This window comes from Emydura macquarii, unplaced genomic scaffold, assembly GCF_026122565.2.
Source record: "Emydura macquarii macquarii isolate MOO-44397 ecotype Brisbane River unplaced genomic scaffold, CSIRO-AGI_Emac_v2 contig_3506, whole genome shotgun sequence".
Classification (NCBI taxonomy): Eukaryota; Metazoa; Chordata; order Testudines; family Chelidae; genus Emydura; species Emydura macquarii.
The window spans coordinates 7,183,882-7,209,499 of NW_027133643.1; the positions used below are offsets into that span (position 1 = coordinate 7,183,882).

The 25,618-nt window shown below is 41.1% G+C and overlaps 1 protein-coding gene across 7 annotated transcripts in view; it reads right to left on the bottom strand.

Annotated features, from left to right (window-relative positions):
- DAB1 (DAB adaptor protein 1) overlaps window positions 1-25,618 on the bottom strand; it is a 623,369-nt gene that overhangs the window by 84,119 nt on the left and 513,632 nt on the right. For 6 of the 7 annotated variants that reach the window (XM_067535437.1, XM_067535435.1, XM_067535436.1 and 3 more), the window contains 2 exons: window positions 13,476-13,615; window positions 11,293-11,391 (listed from right to left, as the gene is read on the bottom strand). In XM_067535437.1, coding sequence (XP_067391538.1) covers window positions 11,293-11,391; window positions 13,476-13,615 — 239 coding nt within the window. Of the gene's footprint in view, window positions 1-11,292; window positions 11,392-13,475; window positions 13,616-16,543; window positions 16,609-25,618 lie in introns of all 7 variants that reach the window. The other variant, XM_067535434.1, reaches the window with a different exon arrangement.

Genomic DNA, 25,618 nt, shown 5'->3' on the forward strand with positions numbered 1-25,618 from the left:
CGTAACTCCAGCCCCTTCTCTCTCGTGGAGGTATGGGCAGCAGTGGTGTATGCAAGGCCAACAAGGCTCTTGCTGCCCGATGGCCTCCGAAGTCGACGGTGCTGGTAGGTGCCAAGGAGCTCCCCCACTCCCAAGAGTCGCCTAGTGGGAAAGCCTTCCTGCCGGAAGCACACAGTGTGAAGCCATGAGACCGGAGCATAACCGCTCCCGGTAAAGTCTCAGCTAGACAATCTCAAAGTCTCTAACTACCACTACCAACAGTTATTAAGCTAAGTAAGTAACACAAAAAATCATTACCTGAAGTTCAAAACACAGAGAATTAAGCACTTGCAGGGCAAGCAAAGGCAGTTCCAGTAACCATCAAGGGCGGAAGGAAGGAACTGAGGGTGTGTAGGGCCGGCAGTGCCTCATATACTGCGGCATATACGTGGGGCTCCAGGGGATGCCGGAGCCGGCCCTACGGGATCTGCTAAGGGGAAAAAAGTTCCGGTAGCCATGCACGGAGGCGTGCACACACCTATAGTGGAATGGACATGAGTAAGCACTTGAAGAAGAATTGCAAGCCACTGACTAGCTACTCAACTGTTTTCTTATGACAGTAATGTATTTAAAAACAGGGATGGGCAAACTTTTTGGCCTGAGGGCCACATCTGGGTGTAGAAATTGTATGGTGGGCCAATAATGCTCCGGGAGCGGCTCCAGTCAAGGCGCCGCTGGGCCCACAAAGTGGGAGAAGGGAGTGGGAGGAAGGGCGAGGCCGAGAGTGGACTCTGCACTTCAGCCAGGGTGCTGCTGGGGCCACGTGGAGGGAGGGGGCGGGGCGGGGAGCAAGGAGCGGCCACCGCTGCGCTGCACAACTTGTTCTGCAACCTTTCCGTGGATCAACTGAATGGAGTTCGTGGAGTTGAGCTGGAGGGCCTGAAGAAAAGCTCAGATGGGCCGTATGTGGCCCATGGACCATAGTTTGCCCACCCCTGATTTAGAACATCAGCTGCACTAAATTTAAAGGTGGAATTTATTTGATACAAGTCTACTGAGGAATTAGAGGGAATTGGAATAACCACGGTTATGATGCCCCAATTTTATTATTACTGCAGTTATTAATGAAAGATTAAATTTCCAAAGTGCAGTGTGACGTTTGAATCACAAAAGTAAGGGTCATTAAAGATCCATTGAATCCATAAGGTCTCACCAAATCCATGAACTTGGTCTGGAATTCTCAAAGAGGTGTATGGGAGTCATAAATCCACATCCCAGTGAAATCCACTGGGAGTTGGATGTTTAACTGCCTTACGCTTTTCTGAAAATCCCACCCTTAAACGATAATTGGCAAAGTCCATTGAAAGTAAAGTCCATTGGCAAGTAAGCCAATATGGAAACTCTCGAGAAAAAGACTTTTTCTTCATAAAATAAACAATGGATTTTAAGAAAAATGTAAGCATCGTATATTACTGAAATTGCAGGTGAAGCAGTATTCTGCATTCCTTAAAGAAAGAGCAACCCACAAGTCCAGATCAGAACACATCCAAAGTGTTTAGGGAGTTGAAAGCCAAACCTGAATCTGCACGTGATTTCTGAAAAACAAGAAACTTTATAGATTCAACCAAAACTCTGGATCCAAATACTATACATCCAAATTTGGGAGGATTTGAAAACTGAATCTGAATTTTTCATTTTGGGGCCATCTCTCTTTCTTCACAATGACCCTTCACTTTTATTTATCAGTATATTACACTTTATACTCAAATGAGATGTTCTCTGTGCTATAGCCAGCATGAAAAAAATTAATGGAATTATTTTGTACTTAATGTTACAGGACAGAAAAACTACTGAGTGGCCTGATTCTGTTGCAATTCATTCAAATGCATTTCAATGGAACAATTCATGTAGTAAGATACTATTCAATATGAGAAATAGGTGTCAGAGTTGCGTACTGGAGATAATAAGCCTTAATGATTATCTTTCCTAGAGGAGACAGAAGCTTTGATAAGGAATACACTGGGGGAGTGAGAATAGATAGTTCATAGTTTATGTTGAGCAGTTATTTTCCCTTCCTAACTTTCAGACCGCTAGCCTGAAAAGAACAGTTACAGATTTCCTTGACAAAACATGAAAATTACTCTGACAGAAATGAAAATGCCATGTTCATGCATCATTGTATCCCATTTACGAGTTTATAGTCCCCAAGTATTCCAGGAAATGTTACAAATCCGCAGACTATCCCCAAGTGCTAGATTTTGCATCTGGGTCTCAGAGATGCACATTTGAGGAGGCTCGGGAGAGCTAATTATTCCAGCAAGCGCATGGAATAAATAATACTCATTGAATTTGCTCTGATATGCATGTTTTAGATGACAAAATAAGCAAAATTGGTGAAATGGACTAAACCTTCCTATGTTGGGTCAACCTGTGCCCTATTTGGGGGATTTCTCACAATAAATTAGACACAGATATTTAGCCTATCACGCTTTTTGAAAGATGGCAGAATCCGAATAAAGAAATATTTTTGCATCTGAGAGAGACAGAATTATATATTGCAGATTATTTAAGAGATTTGCATGTATGGATCTGAGAGGGTTTAAGGGTCAAATTCTCTCCTTAAAACTAAACAGTGGATTTTGAGCTCAGTATACTTCTCCCTCAATTTCCTGGATTCTCCATTGATGTCAATGGGAACATTGCACACGTAAGAAGAAAACAACATAAAAGTTGTGACATAGCAATTTCCTGCAGCATCCTTGAAAACCCTTACTGAATTAAGTTTAAGTATCTTTGCACTCCATTAATACCTGAGAGGAGGTGAATGCAAAGTCCAACCTTTGGACTCAACTTTTTGATGCTACACCCTCAGGAGAAGTATCATTGTCTGCTAATTACCTATTCCCGGATTCTAAGGCCCAAACTGTATAAAGGAGAGGCTGCTGGTTTCATCTTGTGCTTGTTCTGAGCACAAGCTGTTATGAACTTGTAACCACAGGATGTAACCTCTGGTAAGGTTATTAGCATGTGTGTAGGCTCTTTGACTGTTTTTAATATGCTTTCTCTGTAATGCTTTCACCTTTAAAATAAATGTGCGTGTTTAAAATAAGCAAGGTAATTTATAACTCTGAGCAATTACACTATTTACAGCCTTCCATTACACTATTTACAGCAAAGCGCAGATACTGTCCATTTAAGCTGGGAATGACTCTGGTTTGTTGGGAATAACTCAGCATAGGCAGGGAACTGTACAGTCTAGAAAAAGCCCAGTGAGAAGGGAGAGAGACATGGGTCTCCCCGCCCTAGAGAGGCGACAGCCAGGGAGCTGGAAGCCTGAGAGAGGGTGCCCTTGGTGGACTAGAGGTGCAGATGCTCTGAAATGTAACAAAAATATCTTTCACTATATGTATCTAGGAGAAAAATGTTTCCAAAGTGGTGGTAGAGCATTAATTTATTATGTACTAAATACAGTTTTTGGATAATAACTTGCAATAAACCAAGATTATTGATATACGAATAAACAAGGAGACAAGATGATGTTCAGTTTATGGATCCCATCTAAGTAATGCACAGCTAATGACGCACGACTAAGTTATTACAGTAAGATAGCCTGAACTGTATGATTAACAATCAATCAAACATGGAACAAATGTGCTGGCCCTTTAAAATTTCATCTATTCTGCTAAAAGGGGGTTCCTCTGTTATGTTTGTGGTTGTTTCTAAGGGTAATTCAGTGGATTTCACGCTTCAGAACAGGAGGAATTTTAAAGGGGCAGGAATTAAGGTACCTGTTTGCATTTGCAATACATGCCTTTTAGTGATTATCTTTGTAAGAAGATAAAAGAAGACTTTAGTTCTGAAAGTCTTTAGTTCTATCCCGTGTTGGATGGGTGCGGTATAATGGACAATTATGATGTCTGAATATACAGAATACAGGCACAGAACTTATAGAGTAGGACTGAACAACAGTAGCAATTCTGACTGCATATTCCTACATTATTTTAAAGGATTGTACTCCTTTTTTGGTGGTCAACAACATACAAATAGGAGAAGTTCAGGACATGCTAATTAAACCACCTGGATTATCTATGACATGCCAAATAAAACAAACTGTATAAATAAAGATTACTGTTCCTGAAATGATCACAGGGAATGACTTTTCAAGTAGCCATAAAAATCAAGGTGCAATATAATTTGTTGCATATAAATAGAGGGCCAGATCCCCATGTGGTTTAAATAAAGGTAGCTCTACCAATTTACCTCAGCTAAGCATCTGGTCTAGATCTTTTATTCAGTGCTATAAATAGCTGTAAATATCAATCTCCAGAGCTAATGATGAAAGCCAAATTGAAAAACAAGCAGCATTTTTTTTTAATAAAAATTGTTAAAATTTAAAGAAATTGAAAGAGATATTTCAGCACTATTTCTATTTCAGTAGAACGTGCCATGCACTATGACTACATCTAAGTAAATGAAACACAATATTGACTACATCACAGTATTTTAAAATAATAATTAACATCACTTTTAAGGGGCATGCCTCACCCACCATCCAGGCTCTTTGGATATTGGATAATGTTAAAATTGCTTTAAAATAAGAAGAAAAAGTACAAGAAAAAAGCCACTCCTTTGTTTAAATAACAAGCTGAGGGTGGGGAGGGGACGGACGACGGTAGGTCAACACAAAAGAAAAAGAAAAGGGTAAATTTGTAAGAAAAACAGAGTCAACGACAGGAAGTATTAAAAATCACCTCTCACAGTGAGCTTTAAGGCAGTCAGAACAGGGGAGTAATTTACTAGTTACCATTAAAGTCTGTGCGAAATTGAGCCCCGGGTTATTGCGTAGAATGAAGATGCTGGAACAATCTGCCTGGAGGGGAGGTTAACCTGATACCCTTCCCCCGTTAAGTACTGGGGTAAGGATCAGCCAGAATCTGTCCCAGAAATATTATGTTATTGAATTTTTCATTTGTGAATTCATTTAGTTATTTTATTGCATGATTCTCTTTTTCAGAAGCACAGGGAGAATATTCCAATGTTCCACTGGGTGTATGTCTACATTACAACCTAAGACCGTGCTTCAGCCTAGCTCAAACCTAACCCCCCCTCTCGCCCCCCCTCCCCCACTCCTCATTCCCTGCCCTCAGCTCCTACCCTGCACTTGCACTAACCCGGCAATGACCCAGGGTCCCAGCACCCTGCAGAGATGGAGGGCCTGAGCTCGAGTTAAACCAGGACCTATGGGCTGAGCCCAATTGCTTTGCAGTGTAGACACAGCCTCACTTGACTTGGGTCCGGGAGTCAGCTGGAAGTATCCCACAATTCCATGGGACAACTTCCTTAGTCCTGTCTATCCCAACGATTTGCAATTCACTCTCCTGAAAACAGAAACCACTCTCCCTCCACTTTGCAAATGGCAGCTCCGGTTAGCATTAACCCATTCTCTTTTGATTACCGAACTGCAAGCACACTATAAGAGAGCCTTCTGGGTTTGCAATGGAGAGCGAGCCTTGTGCAAAGCTCCTTCCTGGTAACGTGCAGAGTGTGCAGTAAAGTTTTCCCACAGTGCACCATGGTCCTAGGGCTAAACAAGGCCACATTTTGGGGGAAAGGGAGTGGCTAGGGACTCTGGGATATGGTTACTTTGACTCAGGTCTGTGCACTGCCGTACGGATGCCGAAGCCCCAGGTTTGAGCACGGGTTAGAAAACTCTTAACATAGGTTTAACATACAATATAGATGCTCAAGCCCAGAGTTCCCTAACATGGGTCAGCTGACTCGGTTCCCCCTAACCCTGGGTTTACAGTCAGTGTAGACATACCCTGAGCAGCACACTTGACTGCAGGCTCTTAAAGGAGATGAGATGCTGTGAGTATCTCAGTACTGGACACAATCTGACAGGGAAGAACATGCTTACCATTGACAGATATTTGAAAAGTGTGAACCTCAAGGTGGGAGAGACTCCGTTTTGGTTGGTCAAAGGGAATAGAAATAGGAGTTCGGGAATGAGGCATAGGAGAGAGGTTGTGTTAGTGTTATTTACAGAACTTCTTCTGTAATGCTATAGATGCACTAAATTACCCCACATTTAAAGTGCAAACTCTTCTCTTACTTTTTCCTTGTTGAGAGAAATTCTTCCCAAATGATATCCTACTCTACCTCAATCCCCTCCTGGAATAAGATTATTTAGAGGGAAGAATTCCAGGTTGCTGGAATAGTAATGTTATCAAAGGCAATATTCTTCGATGAACATTAGGTCTGAACCATACTAAAGTCAATTATAAACCACAAACAAACAATCATATGCAAGATTTCCAATAGTAACCCAAACAGCCTTTCATCTACAGTGAATTATGGAGCAGTTTCTCTAAATCATCTGCATGGAGCTGCCTCTGACAGTGCCAATTTAAAAAAAGGCTAGTTTTGAGCTGCAAATTGACCTTTTATTCTGATAAATTAAAATCCAATAGTAGCCGACAAGATATTAAACATACAGAAGCATACATTTTTCCTGACCGTTTTGTCTTTTTTTATATTGGATCCGATCTGCTGCCACCACAGCTCATGTAAGGGCAATACAAGCTAACAACAAGAGCCACGGATCGACATTCTGGAGAAGTAAATAACCTTTCCAAACAAATGAGCAAAGGGGCCCAAGGTAGAGAATGTAATTAGGGAGGCTCAAAGCAAGGAGTACCTGGAGGAGAAAGCCTAAACTGTTTTCTCCCTTATGGAATGAACAGGAGGTTCTGTCCCTAAACTCCACAGATCTCTGAGTTCCACATGGATTACAGCAGAATCTGCCTCAGGCAACAGATGCCCGTGCAATCTGCATGTAATCACTGTCTGCATGGACTCTTCCTTTCCATCCACATGACAGTGCAGATCAGTTACAGCCAAGCAACCATGGTTTCCCCAGCTGTGGTGGGTTAAACTCATAGGATCCCCCTTTAAAGAAGTTGTGGGCGCTGCTTCAATCCAGTTCCCCCTCGGAGCAGATTTTTCACTATCAGAGGCCCAACACCCTGTGTTACGGCAGCAGAACCCGGTATTGCTCAGAGCTGAATTTAGCTCTCCAACCATTAAATGTCGATTACTGTACAGCTCTCCGATCATGACAGCCAAAATCGTTGTATTGTACAGGGGCATTTTAATCATCAGCCAGGTGTTCAAGTCACTGCCAATTATTGGGATGAACTACCAGTTATCCTGCTTGCTGCTTTTAACCATTTGCAGCCTTTGCAGGAGCTTAGCATAACTAGGCAAACTGGGAAAGGGGTAGTAGACCGGGTACATGTGAAGTGGGCCTGAACTCTCTCTGAATATGCTGGGGCAGATGTCTGTGAAAAACAGAAGGTCTGGATATATTTTAGAATGGCAGATATGGGGAAATCTAGCTATAGACTAACAACTCAAGAATGCTTGCTTAACAATCTTTTTGTGTGTCACGTCTGTAACTTTTGCTTCTGCCCAGTGATTAATTTTGTTTAGTCGGCTATGTAACCTTTCCTTGATTGACATGTTTCTGTAACTTTTGAGGTATAAGAGGGAAGTAGCAAGTCTAAGTCAGCGGATCACTTTGTGGACCCATCGAAAGATCTCCAGGCACAGATGGAAGGACTGGCCATCCAGAAATCTGTGACTGAATCACCCAAAGACTGTCTCAGACTTGTAGGGGTAACTATCAAGTGCCTGACTTCTGGTGTACTCTAATTACCTATTGTATTGTGTTGTTTAAGGCTGATAAGTGGAGACGTGATGAAGGTAATTCCAAGGGGGATTCCTGGGTACTAAAAGTAAAAATTTTAAGTCATAAGCATTTGGTTTGTATTTGTCTTTTTGATGGCCATCTAACAGATGGATGGGGCTGTGTATCTTTTTGTGTATGGCCTGATACCAACTTGCAGAGACTAAAACTTACTGGGTGAGGGAACCCTGATTATCCGGGCAAAATTACCACCATCTGTTTCTGAGAACAAAGCCACGGGGAAAAATACATTGTTTTGCACATGTTAAAAAATTATGGGTGACCCCCTTCCTTTTTTGAAGCAGGGATTTGGAAATGGGTGGCCTTTGTGCCAAGGATGTGTCCATGGCCATCTCTGAGAGAATCCACCCACTCTTGCCTCGTGATGAGCTTTTGAACAATAGCATTGGCTCATGCTTAGTAGAGACTTCTTAGATTTAAGAATTCAGTCTGCCAGAATGCTGTACCTTTATTTCCTAGGTAATGAGGAGAAAACGTATTGACTAGCTGCTCATTAAGTGAACACTGTTCATCTTGTGCACGGAGTAAGGAAGCGATCCTCTGAAAAAATATGTGATCAGATAATGAAAAACTGTGTCATAATTACCTACACATCAAGTAGCTGAATTAAGGCAATCTTAATTCTGGCATTTCCTAACTTTCAGTGCTTGATTTTGCAAATAAATTTATGTCCCTTTAATGTAATTTTTAATGTGTAATACAGTACATGCACTGCATTTGTGTACGCACAGAATACTGTCCAGATGACTGTATTCTAGACTATATATATTATGTACTAGTGAGGTCAATGACATTGATTATCTGACCATACAAATTAAGTAGCAGTGCTAATTCCATCACCAACATGATTTTATTTCTGGCATCACATTAAATAGTTAATAGCTAAGAGATTACAATAGAACCTCAGAGTTATGAACACCAGAGTTACGAACTGACAGTCAACCACACTCCTCATTTGGAACCGGAAGTACACAATCAGGCAGCAGCTGACAAAAAATTTTAAAAAGCAAATACAGTACTGTACTGTGTTAAATGTAAACTACTAAAAAAATAAAAGGAAAGCAGCATTTTTCTTCTGCATAGTAATGTTTCAAAGCTGTATTAAATCAATGTAAACTTTTGAAAGAGCAACCATAAAGTTTTGTTCAGAATTATGAACATTTCAGAGTTACGAACAACCTCTATTCCCAAGGTGTTTGTAACTCTGAGGTTCTACTGTATATCAAAAATATTTTGAAATTCAAGACAGGGCTTAAATTGCTATAAAGATCTTTTTAATCAGGATCAAAATCAATCTGCCAGAATGTTGTACTTTTATTTCCTAGATGCAGTCATGTTTTGCTTAGATTTCTTTTAATGCAGTGGGGAAAAAAGTCATACATGATCACGCCAGGGCAGAAATACCACAAGGCAAGGAAATCTCTTGTACTTATTGTACCAGATGCTCATGGACCAGCCTTTAGTCTTTGTTTTTTGAAATCTAAACAGTCAAACTTAAACTTCTAAATGTCTATTTATTACACACACCCCATTCCAAGACACATGACAAAAATCTCTTCTGCTAACAAGAACATATCACTATAAAAATTCTGAATCTTGTGGCAATTGTTTGCTTGATGAAATCCTGATCACTTTCCTGTCATTGCAGTGAATGGGACACCCTCACGGCAGTACTGTATGAAATGACTATAATGATTTTTTCCTTTCTTTCTTTATGGATAGGGTTGCCAGCTGTCTATTTTTTGACTGGAAAGTGGTTGAAAAGGGGACTTGGAAGCATGCTGACCGGACACTAAAAGTCTGGTTACCTGCAATAACTGGCCTCTGCCACTGGGGAGCAGGAAAAGAAGCAGCTGCTGTTGGAACCTGGAGGAGCTGTTCCGCTCAGCTGCTAATAGAGAGAACCTGGCTCCAGTCACTCCGGCAGAGAGGTAGGCATTGAGGTAGCCTGGCCGGGAGGGAGCTAATCCTATCCAACCTTCCCCCCTCTCTGCCCTGCTGGATCCCAGTTTCCTTCCCCTGGACCCTCACTCCAGGGACTGACTCCCGCCGTGCCCCGCCCCTTGCTTCAGGGACCAACCCCATCTACCCCGCCATGGCACTAGAATCACTATGCCTTCATTGCACAAGGATGAAACCGGATTCTGGAGAGCAATAAAAAAGTTGATGCAGTTAGCAGCTGTGTGTATGTTAAACGTATGGTGCATGCAGGGAACAAGCGGAGTTACATGGAGTGTTGAAAGGGAATCCACAGATCCTTCCATCCTCCCACCATATGTGGTCCATGTGATGGATTGCAGCTACTGGGCTGGAGAAGCCTCTTTGGAGCCAGTCTACAGACACACTCAGTACGTCTACACCGCAGCTGGCAGTGTGCTTCCTGACTCAGGTAGACAGATACACACTAGCTCTAGAAATACCAGCGTAGCCAGGAGTAGCACGGGCAGCGGCTTGGACTAGCCCCCTGAGTAAAAACCTACCTAGACCCCTTGGGTTCATAGTCAGGCAGTTAACCCAAGCTGCTACACTGCTCTTTTTACTGGGCTAGCTTTAGGAGAGCTAGTGCATGTTGGGGTACCCAACCTGAGAAGAATGCTCCTAGCTATAGTGTAGATGTACCTTGGTGGCCTTGAAGGAGAAGGAGAATTTCTCCCTCCTCCTTGCCCAGTCCTCATCCAGCTACTCTAGCTGCACACAGAGCATAGAATTTATCCCTTTGTGATTACTGTAGGATCCAAAGCATATCATTTGTTATTATTTACCTAGAATTTCCATAGCTACCCACATTCTATTTTGTGAACACAATTCTATTTGCTTTGATAACTTTACCCAGAGATAATTCTCTGACAATGGTCAATCTTTTTTGTTTGTGGCCAATTGTCTTCATAAGCAGCTCTTTACATTTTCGTTGCTTTGTTGTAAAAACCTTTACTTCTACTTTGTAAAACTAGGGAACGTAATTATTGATAACATCAAATAGTATCAAACAATAAAGAGGAACACAAACCATTCTTTTTGCTAGAATGGCAACACGCAGCTGCATTTTTCTCCAAGGCAAATTGGTGATATTTTCTTCCATTATATTTTAACAATTTTATAGCAGATTAAATGTGAAGTGCAAACAACTTATCACAGGAGCTCTTTGATATGTACTACATCAGTGCTGCCAGGATACAAGTATTTTCACCCTCACCTCTTCAGACTAAACCAACATGATCTTAATGTACAGGAGTTATTTGACATCTCGATCACAACACCTTATGGGCCTGACCCCAAAGAAATTTTAGGTACATGAGTAACACACTCATGCAAGTAGTTCCACTGGGGTACTCAGAATCAGGCTCCATAACAAACTCTAGTGTAATTCTCTTGCACCTGCGTCAACTAATGGCTTGCTTTGATATACGATAAAGCTTTATCAAGTTTGTCAGATGGTTTATGTGCTCCTATGTTAGTCTGATATTACTGCCCAGCTAGGAAAAGCTTTTACGGATACATCAATCATGAGATTCAAGATTGTTCCATCATGTGATTATTTTACTTACTCCTGTCTTTTCATCAAAGATTTTGATTCCTCCAAAGGAGACAGTTAAAAATATTTTCTGTTTATGTTCTCCTTTTGAACGAGCCGCAGCAACAATTCCCTGTTGAGACAAAGAATGGTTGGGTTGATTTCACTATTTTTTGAGTTTTGTTTTCCAGTAGGGCCCCCTCCCCCAAAACACGGGGGCGCTATTTCAGAGGAGTTGAGCACCTGCTACTCCTCTCTGGTTTCCAGGGGGTGCTCAGCGCTTCTCAAAATCAAGCTCAAGCTCTCTGTTACTATATGCAGCCACAATATAAATCCAGGTACAGTCTCCCCACACTATCATCTTCTGTCCTTTTTTCCCAAGACGAACTTTCTTCATGTTCCTCACAGCCCATTTGATGCATAGTCCACACAGAAATACTTACCAATTCCCTGAGCCATCCAGTCCTCCTTGGAATTTGTTCTAATTAGGGCTGAAGGTAACCTGTGATGCCTAGAAGGCTTTTGCAAACTTCTGCAAACTTATTTTTGCTTTCTTGTTTTTTTAAAAAGACAAGCGGGGAAAGGCTCTCTCTTTCAAGGAACCGTATGAACCAATTGAGCTTTCATTTTTAAAGAATGATTTTTTTTTGAAAGTTCACAATAAACTTTGATTGAATGTGGTACCTTTTCTGTTTACTCTCCTTTTGTCTAGTGGACTTACCCTGTTATTAGACTCTTCTGTCTAGTGCATGGACTTCCTGTTTGTCCATTCTGTATATTATTACAGCTGAAACATAACCTGGCACTCACATAGCAACTTCTCTTTCCATCTTCAGAGTCCTACTTCTATCAATTACCAATGCCACCATCCTAAGATTCAGTGTCACTAATTAAATTTGTGAATAAATAAAATTACTTAGCCTAATGCTTTGCAACTTCAAAATACTCAACAAATATTAACTGAATTAATCCTCATTACACTGGTTTGAAGGCAGTATTGTTATCCCCATTTTACAGATGAAGGAACTGAGACACAGAAAGGTTAAGTGACTTGCCCAAGGCCATACAGCCAGAATAAGTGCTAAAACTCAGGAGTTGCTGGTTCCCAAGTTCCCCACTCAGACCACTAGACCAGGGTGGCCCTAAATGGAGGATGACCAAAATGTTGACGGTAACATGACACTTCAACGTAAGGCCATGAATATTACAATGAAAAGGAATTATTCCCTCACATTAAATGGTAAAAGCTTGTAGCACTGGCTCGAAAGAAAGTATATGAATTTGTGAGACCACCTGCTCTGGATGGACCTAATCACCTCATATTATTTAGGCAAATCTCTCCATTATGCTAATAAATCAAGCATCTTGGGAGATATGGAAATAGTATTCCTATGGGAGAAAGATAAAAAGGCTATCCCAATGTCATAACAGCCCTGGGTCTCACACACAACTTGTTGACAGACGGAACCAAGCAATGAATGAAAAAGGGCCTACATGCAGAGGAATCAGATTAAAGTCTTGTGGCAGACGCTGTTTTGAGAAATTAAGAGCCCTCCTTTAAAACAGAGTCCCTCCCATTACAAAATGCTCATAGCTCTTTTTAAAATTATTTATATGACAACATTTACACAATTGCTGCACCACGAGATGTGTGTCACTCTCCACTGCTCATTCATGCTTCTTTATGTCACCTGCTGCCCCTTTCCCTCAGTTTGTGTGTTATCTATGGAGATTGCAGAGCTCCTCACGGCAGGGACTGTCTTTTCTAGCTCCAGAAAAGGCCTAGCCCTTTATGGGTGCTATTTATCATTTTTTCTGCCTATAAATACTAGAGATGAGCCAACACCTCAAATCCAAGCCCATATTTTTAGGGAAGTACGGGGGGCGAAGACACAGGAGGAAAGGAGAAAGTTAGATTAAAGTTCTAGGTTAGATCCAAAACCTCAGAAAGTGCCCACTGCTATATCCATCTTGGATCCCTAACATCAGAATGTGAAGCTTCTCCCTGGTGAAGTCCCAATTTATTAATATCAGAGTCAGGACTTTGTACAGAACTAGCCAAATTCTACTCTATGACAGCTGTGTACCCGTTGATTTCAGTGGTGTAATTTGAACCAATTTGAACCAATACCATGAAAGTAGAATGACTAAGTGTTCAATCTGAAATTCTCCCCTGCTTGATTTTGTAACATTTAAACATTAAAAGTCACACTGCACCTTGAGTTTCATCATAGAATCTTGGCATAACTTGTCTCCTCGTGCTGCAGAAACCTCATCTATCCCAATCAGTTTTGCTTTGTATCGGACACCGTCACCTTTAAACCTCTTTATTAAAGTGGCTTCACTGCGATCCTGACCTGAAAAGACATAAGTGAAAATTTGAAATTCACATGACTTTTAAGGAAAAAATAAGTAAAAGCTCACAAGTAAGTTTAAGGTTAAATTTACGTTCACGCCTCAGTATCTGAGCATGTCAGTATTTGCATAAAATTAGGAGAAATTTGTAAGTGAAATAAAATCTGTCTTCCTCAGATGTGTACACAGTGGGATTGCAAGTGTATGAAATCAGCAAGCCAAGTAGGTTTACAGAAATAAGAGATGAGCCTGAATCAAACCTTATGGACCTGAATACTTCTGATTGATGTAGGGTGTTGGAAATCCTAATCCAGATCAGTATTTTGCATCATGAGTCCACCTCTAGTAGATATATGCTACTGCCTCTCTGTACTCCACCTTGTCAAATTGTATCAATAATATTTATAATGTCAGGATTTGTATTTTATCATTCCCATTTCACTAAATGAAAAAAATGATCATCATCATCTGCCTATACAACTTTGCTGCTCAAAAGACATGGCTGCTCCCTGGTACTATTCTTTTTGTTTCTCAACATACTGTAACAACATAAATGCCAAGAGGAATTCACACAGAGTCACCCTGAGAGGCCAGAGGAGGAAACAGAGTGATTCTTATTAAAAAGGAATTCGCTTTGCTCTGACACTTGTTTCTGTTCATCCTCTCAGCACCTAACCATCTCACTCAAAGCAGTCTCAAACACACTATAACAACACACCATGAGAAGAAGAACTTTGATAGAAAGACAGCAAACAGATTAGCTTCCAAGTGGACTATTCCTGAGCACGTACAGAAGCAAGAGTAGATTCTGTACCTTGAACGGTTGGGAGTGTAAACCTTCTGCCAGTTGGAGTTGGCAGCAACAAGGGCCGGGTTCAATATTTAGGGGTTCCTTTCAACAATACAACACAAAACTGGCTTGCACCCCCACCCAGTAACCTGGGAAAATTACACACCACCCCTTAGGTGCCTCTAGAGCAGGGGTGGGCAAAATACGGCCCGCAGGCCGGATCCCACCCGTCTAACTTTTCTATCTGGCCTGCCGGCTGGTCCCACCTTGCCAAAGTGCTACGCTGGAGCGTCAGGCAGATTTCCGCTAGTCGCTACCCGAACTTCCTGCTTCTGGAAGCAGGAAGTTCGGGAAGCGACTGGCTGAGAATTACTAAGCTGCCCGACGTTGTTTTACTTTAAACAATGACTCTTACAGTAGCAAAGAAAAACTAATAGCTGCTTCTGTCCTATTGGCTACTAATGCGTAGAATTTAGAGACTTATTTTGAAAGCAATTAATATCTACTAACTCAACTACATTTACATACCTACCAAGCTGATTAGTTTTCTTCCCTCAACCTAATGTTCTTTTAAATCTACATGATTAAAATCCTTACACCATTTTCATTGGGAAAAAAAAGTAGCAAATATGCACAATAAAGAACATTTAGAAATGAGGGACTCATTTGGTTCCCCTCACCCAGAGTATTCACAGGCACTACAGTTCACAGTATGAACCAGTGACCTGCAAAATTTCATGGCAAATATTAGCCCATGGCAAATATTTTATGGCTGAATTATAGCCTCCTAAAAAATAAGGGCGATGACAAGTGATCCTTGTCATCTGACTCCCTCCCTCAATTAGGTTTCCCCTCTGTATTCCCGAAAGGGATTAAACAGGGGATTGAATCTTCGTGCTCTTAAATGATATTTTATAAAAAACAAATGGCACATAGATGATGAGTCAGAAACTGTAAGTAATGTTAAAATTATGCCTTAGGGAAATGCTAAGGCAGATGTTAGTATCGACAGCTAAAGTAATGAAAGAACATTTGCTACACTAAGCCCTGAAAAAAACATCTGGATACACAACCATGCACAGCCAAATGAGTGGGCTTTTCTGTGTCTTTCACATGTATAAACAACGTGTCTAGTCAATTTTATGTTGCAATAAACAAAATCCAATTCAAAAAGCATTCTCACCAATAGTTTCCAATCTTCTATCTTCATTATAGCAAAAACCAGCTGTTAGTTAATATTAATATTGCCATCACTCTAAGCTCATAAGTGATATAGAATGCTTTCTGTATCTGCATCATGATCATTAACTTGTACCCAGTTCAGATATTTGCACATTTATACTCCAAGCTATTATCATCTTTTCTGAACGTACCCTAATTCACAACATTAATAGTCCCATTAAGGAATGTTTTATGGCTCTGTATGCTTACATGCAACACCCATTTCTTGTACGTACATTCAGCATTTATTAAGAAAGGGATTTTTAAGCAGAATGAAGTGGTTTTATATATATATACATATATACACACACACACACACACACAACGGAGGGTGGTCAGCAAGTTGAGAATGATGCAGGAATTGTAAAGTGTGCTGGAAATGGCAAATGAGCAAAGACTACAAATTCATGAATTAAAAAAATGTAGACCTGGCGAGTATGACACAAAATTTAGATCCTGTCTAAATTACAAAATCAATCACGTTGGGGGACCCTGTTACAACATGGTATCTATCTATACAAGTTCTTATACCAGTGTCCATCAATATAGTACCTGAAGTCCTGGTAGTCTCCCAGCATAGTTACAAACATGTTTCTTTCTTGCAGTGTGGATGCAACTGGCCTCTATTTTAACTGTATCCCCAACTCCTCATGAAGGCATCTGCACTGCAAGATGGAAGCTTGTTTCAACTGTATTGAAGTACTATCCTGTTGTAACCAAGTTCCCCAATGTGGATGACTTTATAGCATAGATGGGACTTTAGATTTAAGGTGATGGCATGTCTCATTTGTATGATGGGCACTTATGCAACAGACAGTCCAGACTCTCATTCAACATGCTACCATTAAAAGGGAACTTCTTAATGAGAGTTCTTGATCAAGGTCTTCTATGTATTAGAAATAGCATAACTAACGTGTACCTGAAGTATGGGGTGGTAATTCTGTTTGGGGGAAGGGGAACAGGAGTGTGGGTGACAGCATTAACCTGGAAAACAAAATTTCAGATGTTGTACAGTTACCAGAACCCCAACATGGAATTACTGCTTTGTATTTTATTCTGTATAACAAACAGATCCAGCCTTAGTCTCCTTCCTCCCCCTGAATCTCTTTCTCCTCCTCAGCTCCCCATTCCTTTTCCTCTCTTGCACTCATTCATCCCCAACAGGACTTGCACAAGGGGGGGTAAACGAGGATCCCCCCCCAATAATCGTTAGGGGCACAGGACTCCTGGCCAGCCCCAGGGCTGCAGAGAGAGAGACACGGGAAGACACTGAGCTTCTCCCAGCCCCGGGTCCTCAGCCTAGACCTTGGCGGGGCCACAGAAGGTGCCTCTCCAAAAGGGGTCAAATGTAAATTCCTATGCACGCTCCTGATCCCCAATCTTCCACAGTACTACTCCCTTCCCATTTGTCTTCTCCTGCTTCTTATCGGGCCCAAGCTCCCCCATCTGCTTCATTCCAAACTCTGTGCTATAGGAGGAAAAATAGTTAGGATGCTGGGCTCCTCTCAGTCTTTTGCTCCTCTCTATGTGAACTATGAGAAACTACATGGAGAAGCTTCAACATGTAGTTTTTCACTCCCAGCTGTGCTTTCCAGAAAGATGCAAGTCATCTTAAAAGGGTGGAAGTTCCCAGATAAACAGGAAAGCTTTTAAAGCAAATTGAAGCCTGTTTCAGATTTCAAAATGTTATCAGACTATACCGTATGCCCAGAATTAAATACTATTTCCACATCACACATCTGCCGAGATCTGAGTACAGGATTCTGCAATTCTCCTGCTACAATGGTACTACCCACACTTTAACATCATGAAGGGTAGGTTGCTAATTTAGGCTTCAATCCTGCAGATACAGGGGTCCATCCAGAGCTCATTGCAAGACTGAGGTCTTGACAATTATTTTGTTTTACAGGCTGTTAAATGGCTTCAGAATTTAAATGACGTAAGAACAAACTTTTACAAAACCTCAGCCCAAAAGATATTTTCAACCATTTGTTCTAAAACCTCATTGTAAATGGCTGTTTGTAAGCAAACAAACATCTGTATCCCAACACAGCAGCACCAAGAATCCAAAAGTGGATTTACCTATTAGCAGACTAAAATTGATTGAATTGATTTTTATAACCCAGGCTCAGAAAAATACAAAATGGGAAAAGAACATGAAGTGTCACACAAATCCGATTTTAAAAATTCATTCACTTTCTATTGCTAAGGTGTCAGTGTTATTATAGGCAAAAATATTTTGTTTGCAACGTATGTATTTTAAATTCATAGCGGGCCCTTTAATATGTAAATACTTTGGTAATTATCAAGTCCATCCCCATATATGCTACTGTTCAGCTTTAAGCCACACTATGCATTCCAGCTGGAGTCACCGTTCCCACGTGACCTTGAATGGTGTAACCTTTGCTGTTGAGTTAGAACTTTACACCTAAACCTCTTTACCCTTTTCACTCAACTGATAAATCCCCAGAGCCTTTCAACATCACTGTGTTTCTGAGTTTGCATCCAAAGCGCAGACATCTTTGTTATCACGGACAGGATTTAAGACTATTTTATCTAGCTCCATAAATCAACAATAAAAGTAAATAGATAGTTTGCACACATCTAATGCATTTTATTCAAGGCACTGTGAATGTTTTACTGTAATTAAATTAAGACTTGCACCAACACGGTAAGGTAGATAAATCAACCTCCCTCATTTTACCTGGGTAGAACAGAGGTTAAAGGACGTGCTAAATATCACAAAGCAAACTAATGGCAGAGCCAAAACCGAAACCCTAGGTCCTCACTCTCAATTCCATGATGTGACTGCTACACATGCTCTCTATAAACTGTTATAAACCTCAAATGAAAAATAAGTTATTGCAGCCAATCCAATTTTCAACATATTAACTTGACAGCAGGAGGTTGAGATGCTTCCAAGATTCCTAACCACAAGAAGTAGCCACTTTTGCTTTAGGATTCTACCAGCACTGATAGGACAGAACAGGGTTACGATTAAAACAGCAGAATAACTGCAGTTTAACACACACTTTGATTTGAAGACTGACTGGTAACTCCAGAACTAGGATTACAGCAGGTAGTCTAAAGATATTTGAATTCATGTGCACATATTAGACTAATACACTGAACTCTGCAAATTAGAATTGACAAAACGATCATCCAAGGTTTATCCTTCAGCCACGTAACATCAGTTGACAGTGTATGTATCAGTAAGACTCACTCAGTTGTGGGCCAAAAGGTCCTGGACTAAGTTCCACCTGAACTTGAACTAATAGAACCTGGTCTAAAAGAGCTCCATGCTAACCTTATATTAAATTCTGTACCTTAAACTGGAAACTTTTCAGATGGGTATAGTTCATAAGCAGAAATTTAAAAAAAAAAAAAACCATCACAGAAATAAGTTGTTGCTTTTTCTTTATGCTAATATACTGCACTAAGCAGCGTCTTAACAGTGACCAGTAATCTGAACTGATAACCTTGGAAATGGCTACATTCTTTATTTAAATGTGTATCCCCCCTCAGGGCATAATGTGAAATTTTTTATTTTAAGACTGTAAAATATATATTGATATTATCAACAAAGTCAATAACGTGCCTCCAGGAGTCAATTCTCTGAAGAATGATCATAGAATCATAGAATATTAGAGTTGGAAGGGACCTCAGGAGGTCATCTAGTCCAACCCCCTGCTCAAAGCAGGACTAACCTCAGCTATATCATCCCAACCAGGGCTTTGTCAAGCCTCAGCTTAAAAACCTCTAAGGATGGAGATTCCACCACCTCCCCCTAGGTAACCCATTCCAGTGCTTCACCACCCTCCTAGTAAAAAACTTTTTCCTAATGTCCAACCTAGACCTCATGCCCTGCAACTTGAGACCGTTGCTCCTTGTTCTGTCATCCGCCACCACCGAGAACAGCCTAGCCCCATCCTCCCTGGAACCCCCTTTCAGGTAGTTAAAGGCCGCTATCAAATCCCCCCTCACTCTTCTCTTTTGCAGACTAAACAAGCCCAGTTCCCTCAGCCTCTCCTCATAAGACCTGTGCTCCAGCCCCCTAATCATTTTGGTTGCCCTCCGCTGCACTCTCTCTAACTTGTCCACATCCTTTTTGTAGTGGGGGGCCCAAAACTGGACACAATATTCTAAATGCGACCTCACCAATGCCGAATAGAGGGGAATAATCACTTCCCGTGACCTGCTGGCAATGCCCCTCCTAATGCAGCCCAATATGCCATTAGCCTTCTTGACAACCAGGGCACACTGCTGACTCATATCCAGCTTTTTATCCACCGTTACCCCCAAGTCTCTTTCTGCAGAGCTGCTGCCCAGCTCATCGGTCCCCAGTCTATAGCTGTGCATGGGATTCTTCCTTCCTAAGTGGAGGACTCTGCACTTGTCCTTGTTGAACCTCATTAGATTTCTTTTGGCCCAATCCTCCAGTTTGTTTAGGTCACTCTGTATACTATCCCTACCCTCCAGGGTATCTACCACTCCCCCCAGCTTAGTGTCGTCCGCAAACTTGCTGAGAGTGCAATCTACCCCATCCTCCAGATCATTAATAAAGATGTTGAACAAAACCGGCCCCAGGACCGACACCTGGGGAACTCCGCTTGTGACCGGTTGCCAGCTAGACATGGAGCCATTGATCACTACTCGTTGAGCCCTATGCTCTATCCACTTTATAGTCCATTCATCCAACCCATACTTCTTTAACTTGCTGATAAGAATACTGTGTGAGACAGTATCAAAAGCTTTGCTAAAGTCAAGGTATATCACATCCACCGCCTTCCCTACATCCACAGAGCCAGTCACCTCATCAATGATACACCATTGTCTTTTATACTAATAAACTGTCAAAGTTGCATCCACCGTGCTCTCAAATTATAAATCTGAAATGACTTTTTTTTTTTTTTTTAAATAAAGATTCCACAGGGATCTAAACCAATGGCATACGCCAGTGTAAACAGTATACATTTTCATGGAGACAATTAGCATTTTCATAGCACTGAGGCAATGAAGAATACAAACACTGAAGTTCAGACGACATTTAAGGGAGTGGATGCTGGACACTGTGGTTAAGATACTTAAATGCTAAGTAAAAGATGTTCCCCGTTCAGTGCGTATATGTATGCCCTATCTATAGAAGTACACGGGTATACATAGATATACACACACATATATATACAGCACAGATCTTCAGCTGGTGTAGACTGGTGCAACTATATTAAAAGAAGTTTACTCCAATTAAACTGGCTGAAGATTTGGCCCATCATTTTTTGACATAACCATGCATTTAAAGTTCAGTTGAGCTTGTACAATATTCATGTGCTGCCTTGTGCTCTATACCTTTTATTTTCTGTTTTTTTATATACAATAGTTACATTAACAGATCAAATAAAACTCTTACTCTAACAGGCATCCGTCCTGCAGTCTGCAGACAGGCAAGTTTTCCTATTGGTTTTATGGGATTGCAGGATTAGATGCAGAATAAACAAGGTTCAAAACTATCAGTAGCAAAAATGAGACTGCAGTATCTCACCAACTACAGTCCAAATTACTTTCCAGTTTTGGTGTGTGAAAGACAGTCTGGGTACAGGCAGCTTACACAATTAAAAACAACCCATACAAAACAAAAACAAGAAACAACAACAAACGGGAATGTGCTGAAGCTGTTATCAAATTTGATAGTTTCTCCCTCTATTGAATTGCATTTCTGGAAGTAGAATTTTTAAATATCCAGATTCTGCACCCACACTAAGTTCATTGAAAGCAGGAATGCTACATGTCAGCGTGGTATTTCTATAATCACAATACCATTCAAGCACATGAAGATACAGAAAAATGGTTTTTCTCATAACATTTTGGGTTTGTTTCTGTTTTATTTCTGCAGAAAAGAGATAATGTGTAATTATATCAATATTTAAAAGATGGCAGATAATTCTTCTCAGTAGCTCCTGCATAAAGCTAGACAATAAAGCAGCAATGCCTTACGCTATATGTGCATATAGTTTAATTTCCTACATCACCAGGGTAATTCTTCTCTAACAATTTTGTATTCAAACAGGCTTCTTACAGAAGTTGCTGTTCATTGTTACAAGGAGGTTCGTTAGCATTTAATTTCTACAGTCCACAACATATCTCAGGAGACTATAATAAATCTTTTATTGAACACACCACAGACAAATAAGATAATATATCGGGCAGACCCTATAAGCAAAGCACAGGACTGCCCACCCTGCATGTCCCTGCGGTGGGCTCCAGAAAGAGACAGCAGCCTGGACTCTTGCTTCTCTTGCTTTCCTCAAGCAGGTCCTGAGAGAGGATGCTCCCTGCCCACCCCTCTCACCCATAGCCCTCTGGATATCATCATTAGGGCCCTGCCCTGCAGGCCTCCCTGGCCACCCCTGACACACCTTCTGAACCAGCTGCACGACATCTAGCTGGTTCACTTCTGCATTGTGCCTAGAAAACATCTGTACACGCTCTTGCTTCATGCTATCCAATTCCTTGCTGTCATGTCCCACCCTGACACCAATAGTCAGGACCTGCTGCCACCGGAGGATGGCAAGGAACCCCAGGGGGCCAGCCTGTGCTCCCCTCTGGTTCTGTGGCCCACCGGCGATACTAGTTAGCGGCATTCACATGGAGCCATGAGCACAGGCATGTATCTGGAATTGTTCACAAACTCCCTCTATCCCCGTTCCTTCTGCAGCGAGAAGGAGATCCTGGTGCACATCTATGTGGAGTGCAGCAGATGGCACCATCTTCTGGCTCCTCCATAACCTATTACTGAGGTTCCTGCTACACTTTTCCCTGCATCTCCTGATGTCTGCACACTCCATTCATGAGCCAAGAAAGTTGTAGGACCTCTTTGTCAACCTCCCCCTGGTGCTGACCAAGACGGCCATCCATTGTATCAGGAGGAGGAAGCTGGATGCAGGAGGATGCTCCACGACTAGGTTACCACCTGACCGGCATTTGACCGGTCTGGCCGGGGTCTTTTATGGATTTGCCAGTTGCCAGAAAAATAATTTAGTCTAAAAGTTGGGTTTTTTTACATGGGTCTAAAGATACACATTACCATCACCATACACTGGGAAAGCTAACATTAAAAGCTTCTGTGTTCAGCTAAAGATGCTGCAGTGTTGCCACTTCCAGTTTAAGCGATAACAGATCAAAACGGTTGAAAATACAGCAGCTGTCTGCCCACCAACATGCAAGCGCACCACGCGTGTGTGAGAGAGAGCTTTTGAGTCATGTGAGAGTGAGGAGACACATAATGTTATCAATCCTATCTATGTGTGTTCTCTCTCATAGGTGGCTGTGGGGGGATGTGTGGCGGAGTTGCCTTTTGGTTGGGGTTGTAGTGGGCTTGCCTGGGACGGGTGCCATTTTTTTTGGATTTCAAAGGTGGTAACCCTATCTGCGACTGTGGGACCTATTTCCATTCCCTTGTTTGATCATAGCTCCAGGCAGAGTTCCTTTGGGCAGTGTCCACTCACTCCTTAAATGCCTTTGAGGAACAGTGGGCACTGTCCGGGCTTCTCTGCTTGGTGTCCCCATTTGGCTCCCTGACTTTCAACCTTTGACCCCATGACCATTCCTGTTTTTCATTTGTTGCCCCACATATTCAATTGTGGCCCTGGCTTACTGGTTCTTCCTCAGTAGATGAGGGGGCGAGCCTTTAGGTTTGCATGGGCCTAGACCAGATCTGCAAATAATAGTAACATGAATGATTGTTATCCTCTAAATGAAGATGTACTTTGAAATGAAGAACTTGAATTTAAACACCATTTTGAAAGGTAGTTTTCAAGGACCTGAAATAACTATTCATAAAGTGAAATGTAATCCAAGTTCCCAAAGATGTAGAGAACAAGTTTTAAAGGCATGACAGTAGTTAAGTAAACCCAACATCTACCATCTCTCTATGCTCTGATACTACACTCCTTACCACGGAATGTGAGTGCCACTAGAATTCTATTGATGCAAAATGTTCCCCTTCCACCACGGATATTCTAATAGGGTTTGCAATATCAGTGTTGGAGTCACCATCCAGAACCAAACAAAAGCTACCTGCTTACTGTCGAGTTAAAAAGTCATCCCTACTGCGATCTGCTTTATTAACAAACAGATATTCCCAAGGTAAGACTACACGAAGCCTCTACCTTGGCAGCTCCTTCCCTCAGAGTCTTCCACTGACCTAATCCCTCTCTGCTTGAGGGCTACCTCCACCTGCTTAATAGTTAGGGTGAACTCTAATGAGCCATACCTGCCCCAGTTTGTCAACAGGAATGAACTTGCCACTCTTTGCAGGGTTCCAACACTTGCTAACAAAGAGAACCACAGGAGACTCCCCCATCACCTTCCATACTTACATGCATATTTTTCAGAGAGCTTTTTTGTTGTTCTGAAAAGGCAACAAGCCTGATCCTGATTCCAGTGGGGAAAAGAAACTCCACTGACTTCAACAGGAACAGAATTGTGCCCAAAGTGAGAAATATTTAAAAAACTAAAAAGAAATTTTGCACTCTCAGTGAACTTCCATTAAAATTAGATTAAAACATTACCTATAAATGTAAACAGAAATACAAGGATATCTAAGAAACCTATAAAGTTATTTAGACAATCATCTCAGCTGTACATTCCACTTCTTTATCATTGTCATTCACTGTAAACTCTAATCTAGCTATGTGATAGCATTTTGGATTATTAGTACTTGAATGGAAGTTCTGTATTCAAATGTATATGGACATCCCAATTGCTGGAACAAAGGATATAATAAATATATGAGCAAGTATTTGTTTCCAAATGTATTTGCAGTCTGCCATCTTACCAGAGCTTCCCTGAATATAAAATGTGACTTTCAAGTATAAATCAAGTATTTGCTTTTAGAAATTAACATTTTGTGCATGTGCTAGTACAAAACTAAACGTACATTTCATCCTGTCTTGTGTCTTCAAAGCGGGAAGGCTGCATAGACTAGTGACTGATTAAATTATTTATTAACAGTACAAAGAAGTATTTGTGACTAAGGTGAGAGGACAACTCAATTATTTACTGGGAAGGCCTCACTATAAAATTACATTTGATTAAACTTTAGATAAATCTCAGCGATAGCGAGGTTAGGGTAAGTACATCAGAGGTGACAATGACTGAACACTTCCATTCCATGGGTAATGGATGCAAGGCAAGATGACAAACCATTCATTTTAATTTTAGCTAAAAGGCTCACTGATCAATTTTATTTTCTTAGATAGACTTTTGAGAGGAGAACATATGGTCATGTCCTAAAATGCAGAAATGACCAGAAGCCAGACATAATTAAACCTCCTCTCAGGTTCTGTATCACGCAAGTCTTCATAAATCTTGGAAAGCTCTTTTGTCAGGATATGCCTGGCACCGGCAGTCTTCTGGAATACAGAAAACAATTTAGCACCCCAAATTGTGGAGGGACTTCTGCTGAAGTCAGGAGAGTTCCCTAGGGTTTAAATAAGAAGTAAGTTTGGCTCATTAGGTTTATTTAATGTGCCCTCAGGAATTACAGGAAGCAAAACTGGTCAAAAGTTAATTTTTAAATTGATGTTATCTTTCACTGTCAGAGCTTATTAATAAAAAATGACATCTTATGTACAATTCTGGGGATTTCTGCAGACTTGGCTCTTCAAAATCATAATGGAGTTCAACAAGAGAATAACTGATGTTTTCTCCGACCATTTAAAGATAAGTGGAAACACTTTAAAAATAATAAATAAATACATGAAAAATAAATATAGGAGTTTTTAAAAAAAGGGCAATCCAGTTCTTTCTTACCTACCTGCCAGGACCTGAATACCAGTTGTGTACTTCTGATATGACACGTAAAAACAAAGGGGTACAGTCTCAGCCCTGGCTGCTTCACATTGCCTGAGCAGTGCAAATCAGCCCCAAAGGGGCAGCCAAAGGTTCTGCAATCCAGAGGGAAACCCTTGGGTACCATAAAGCAGACTATACATGA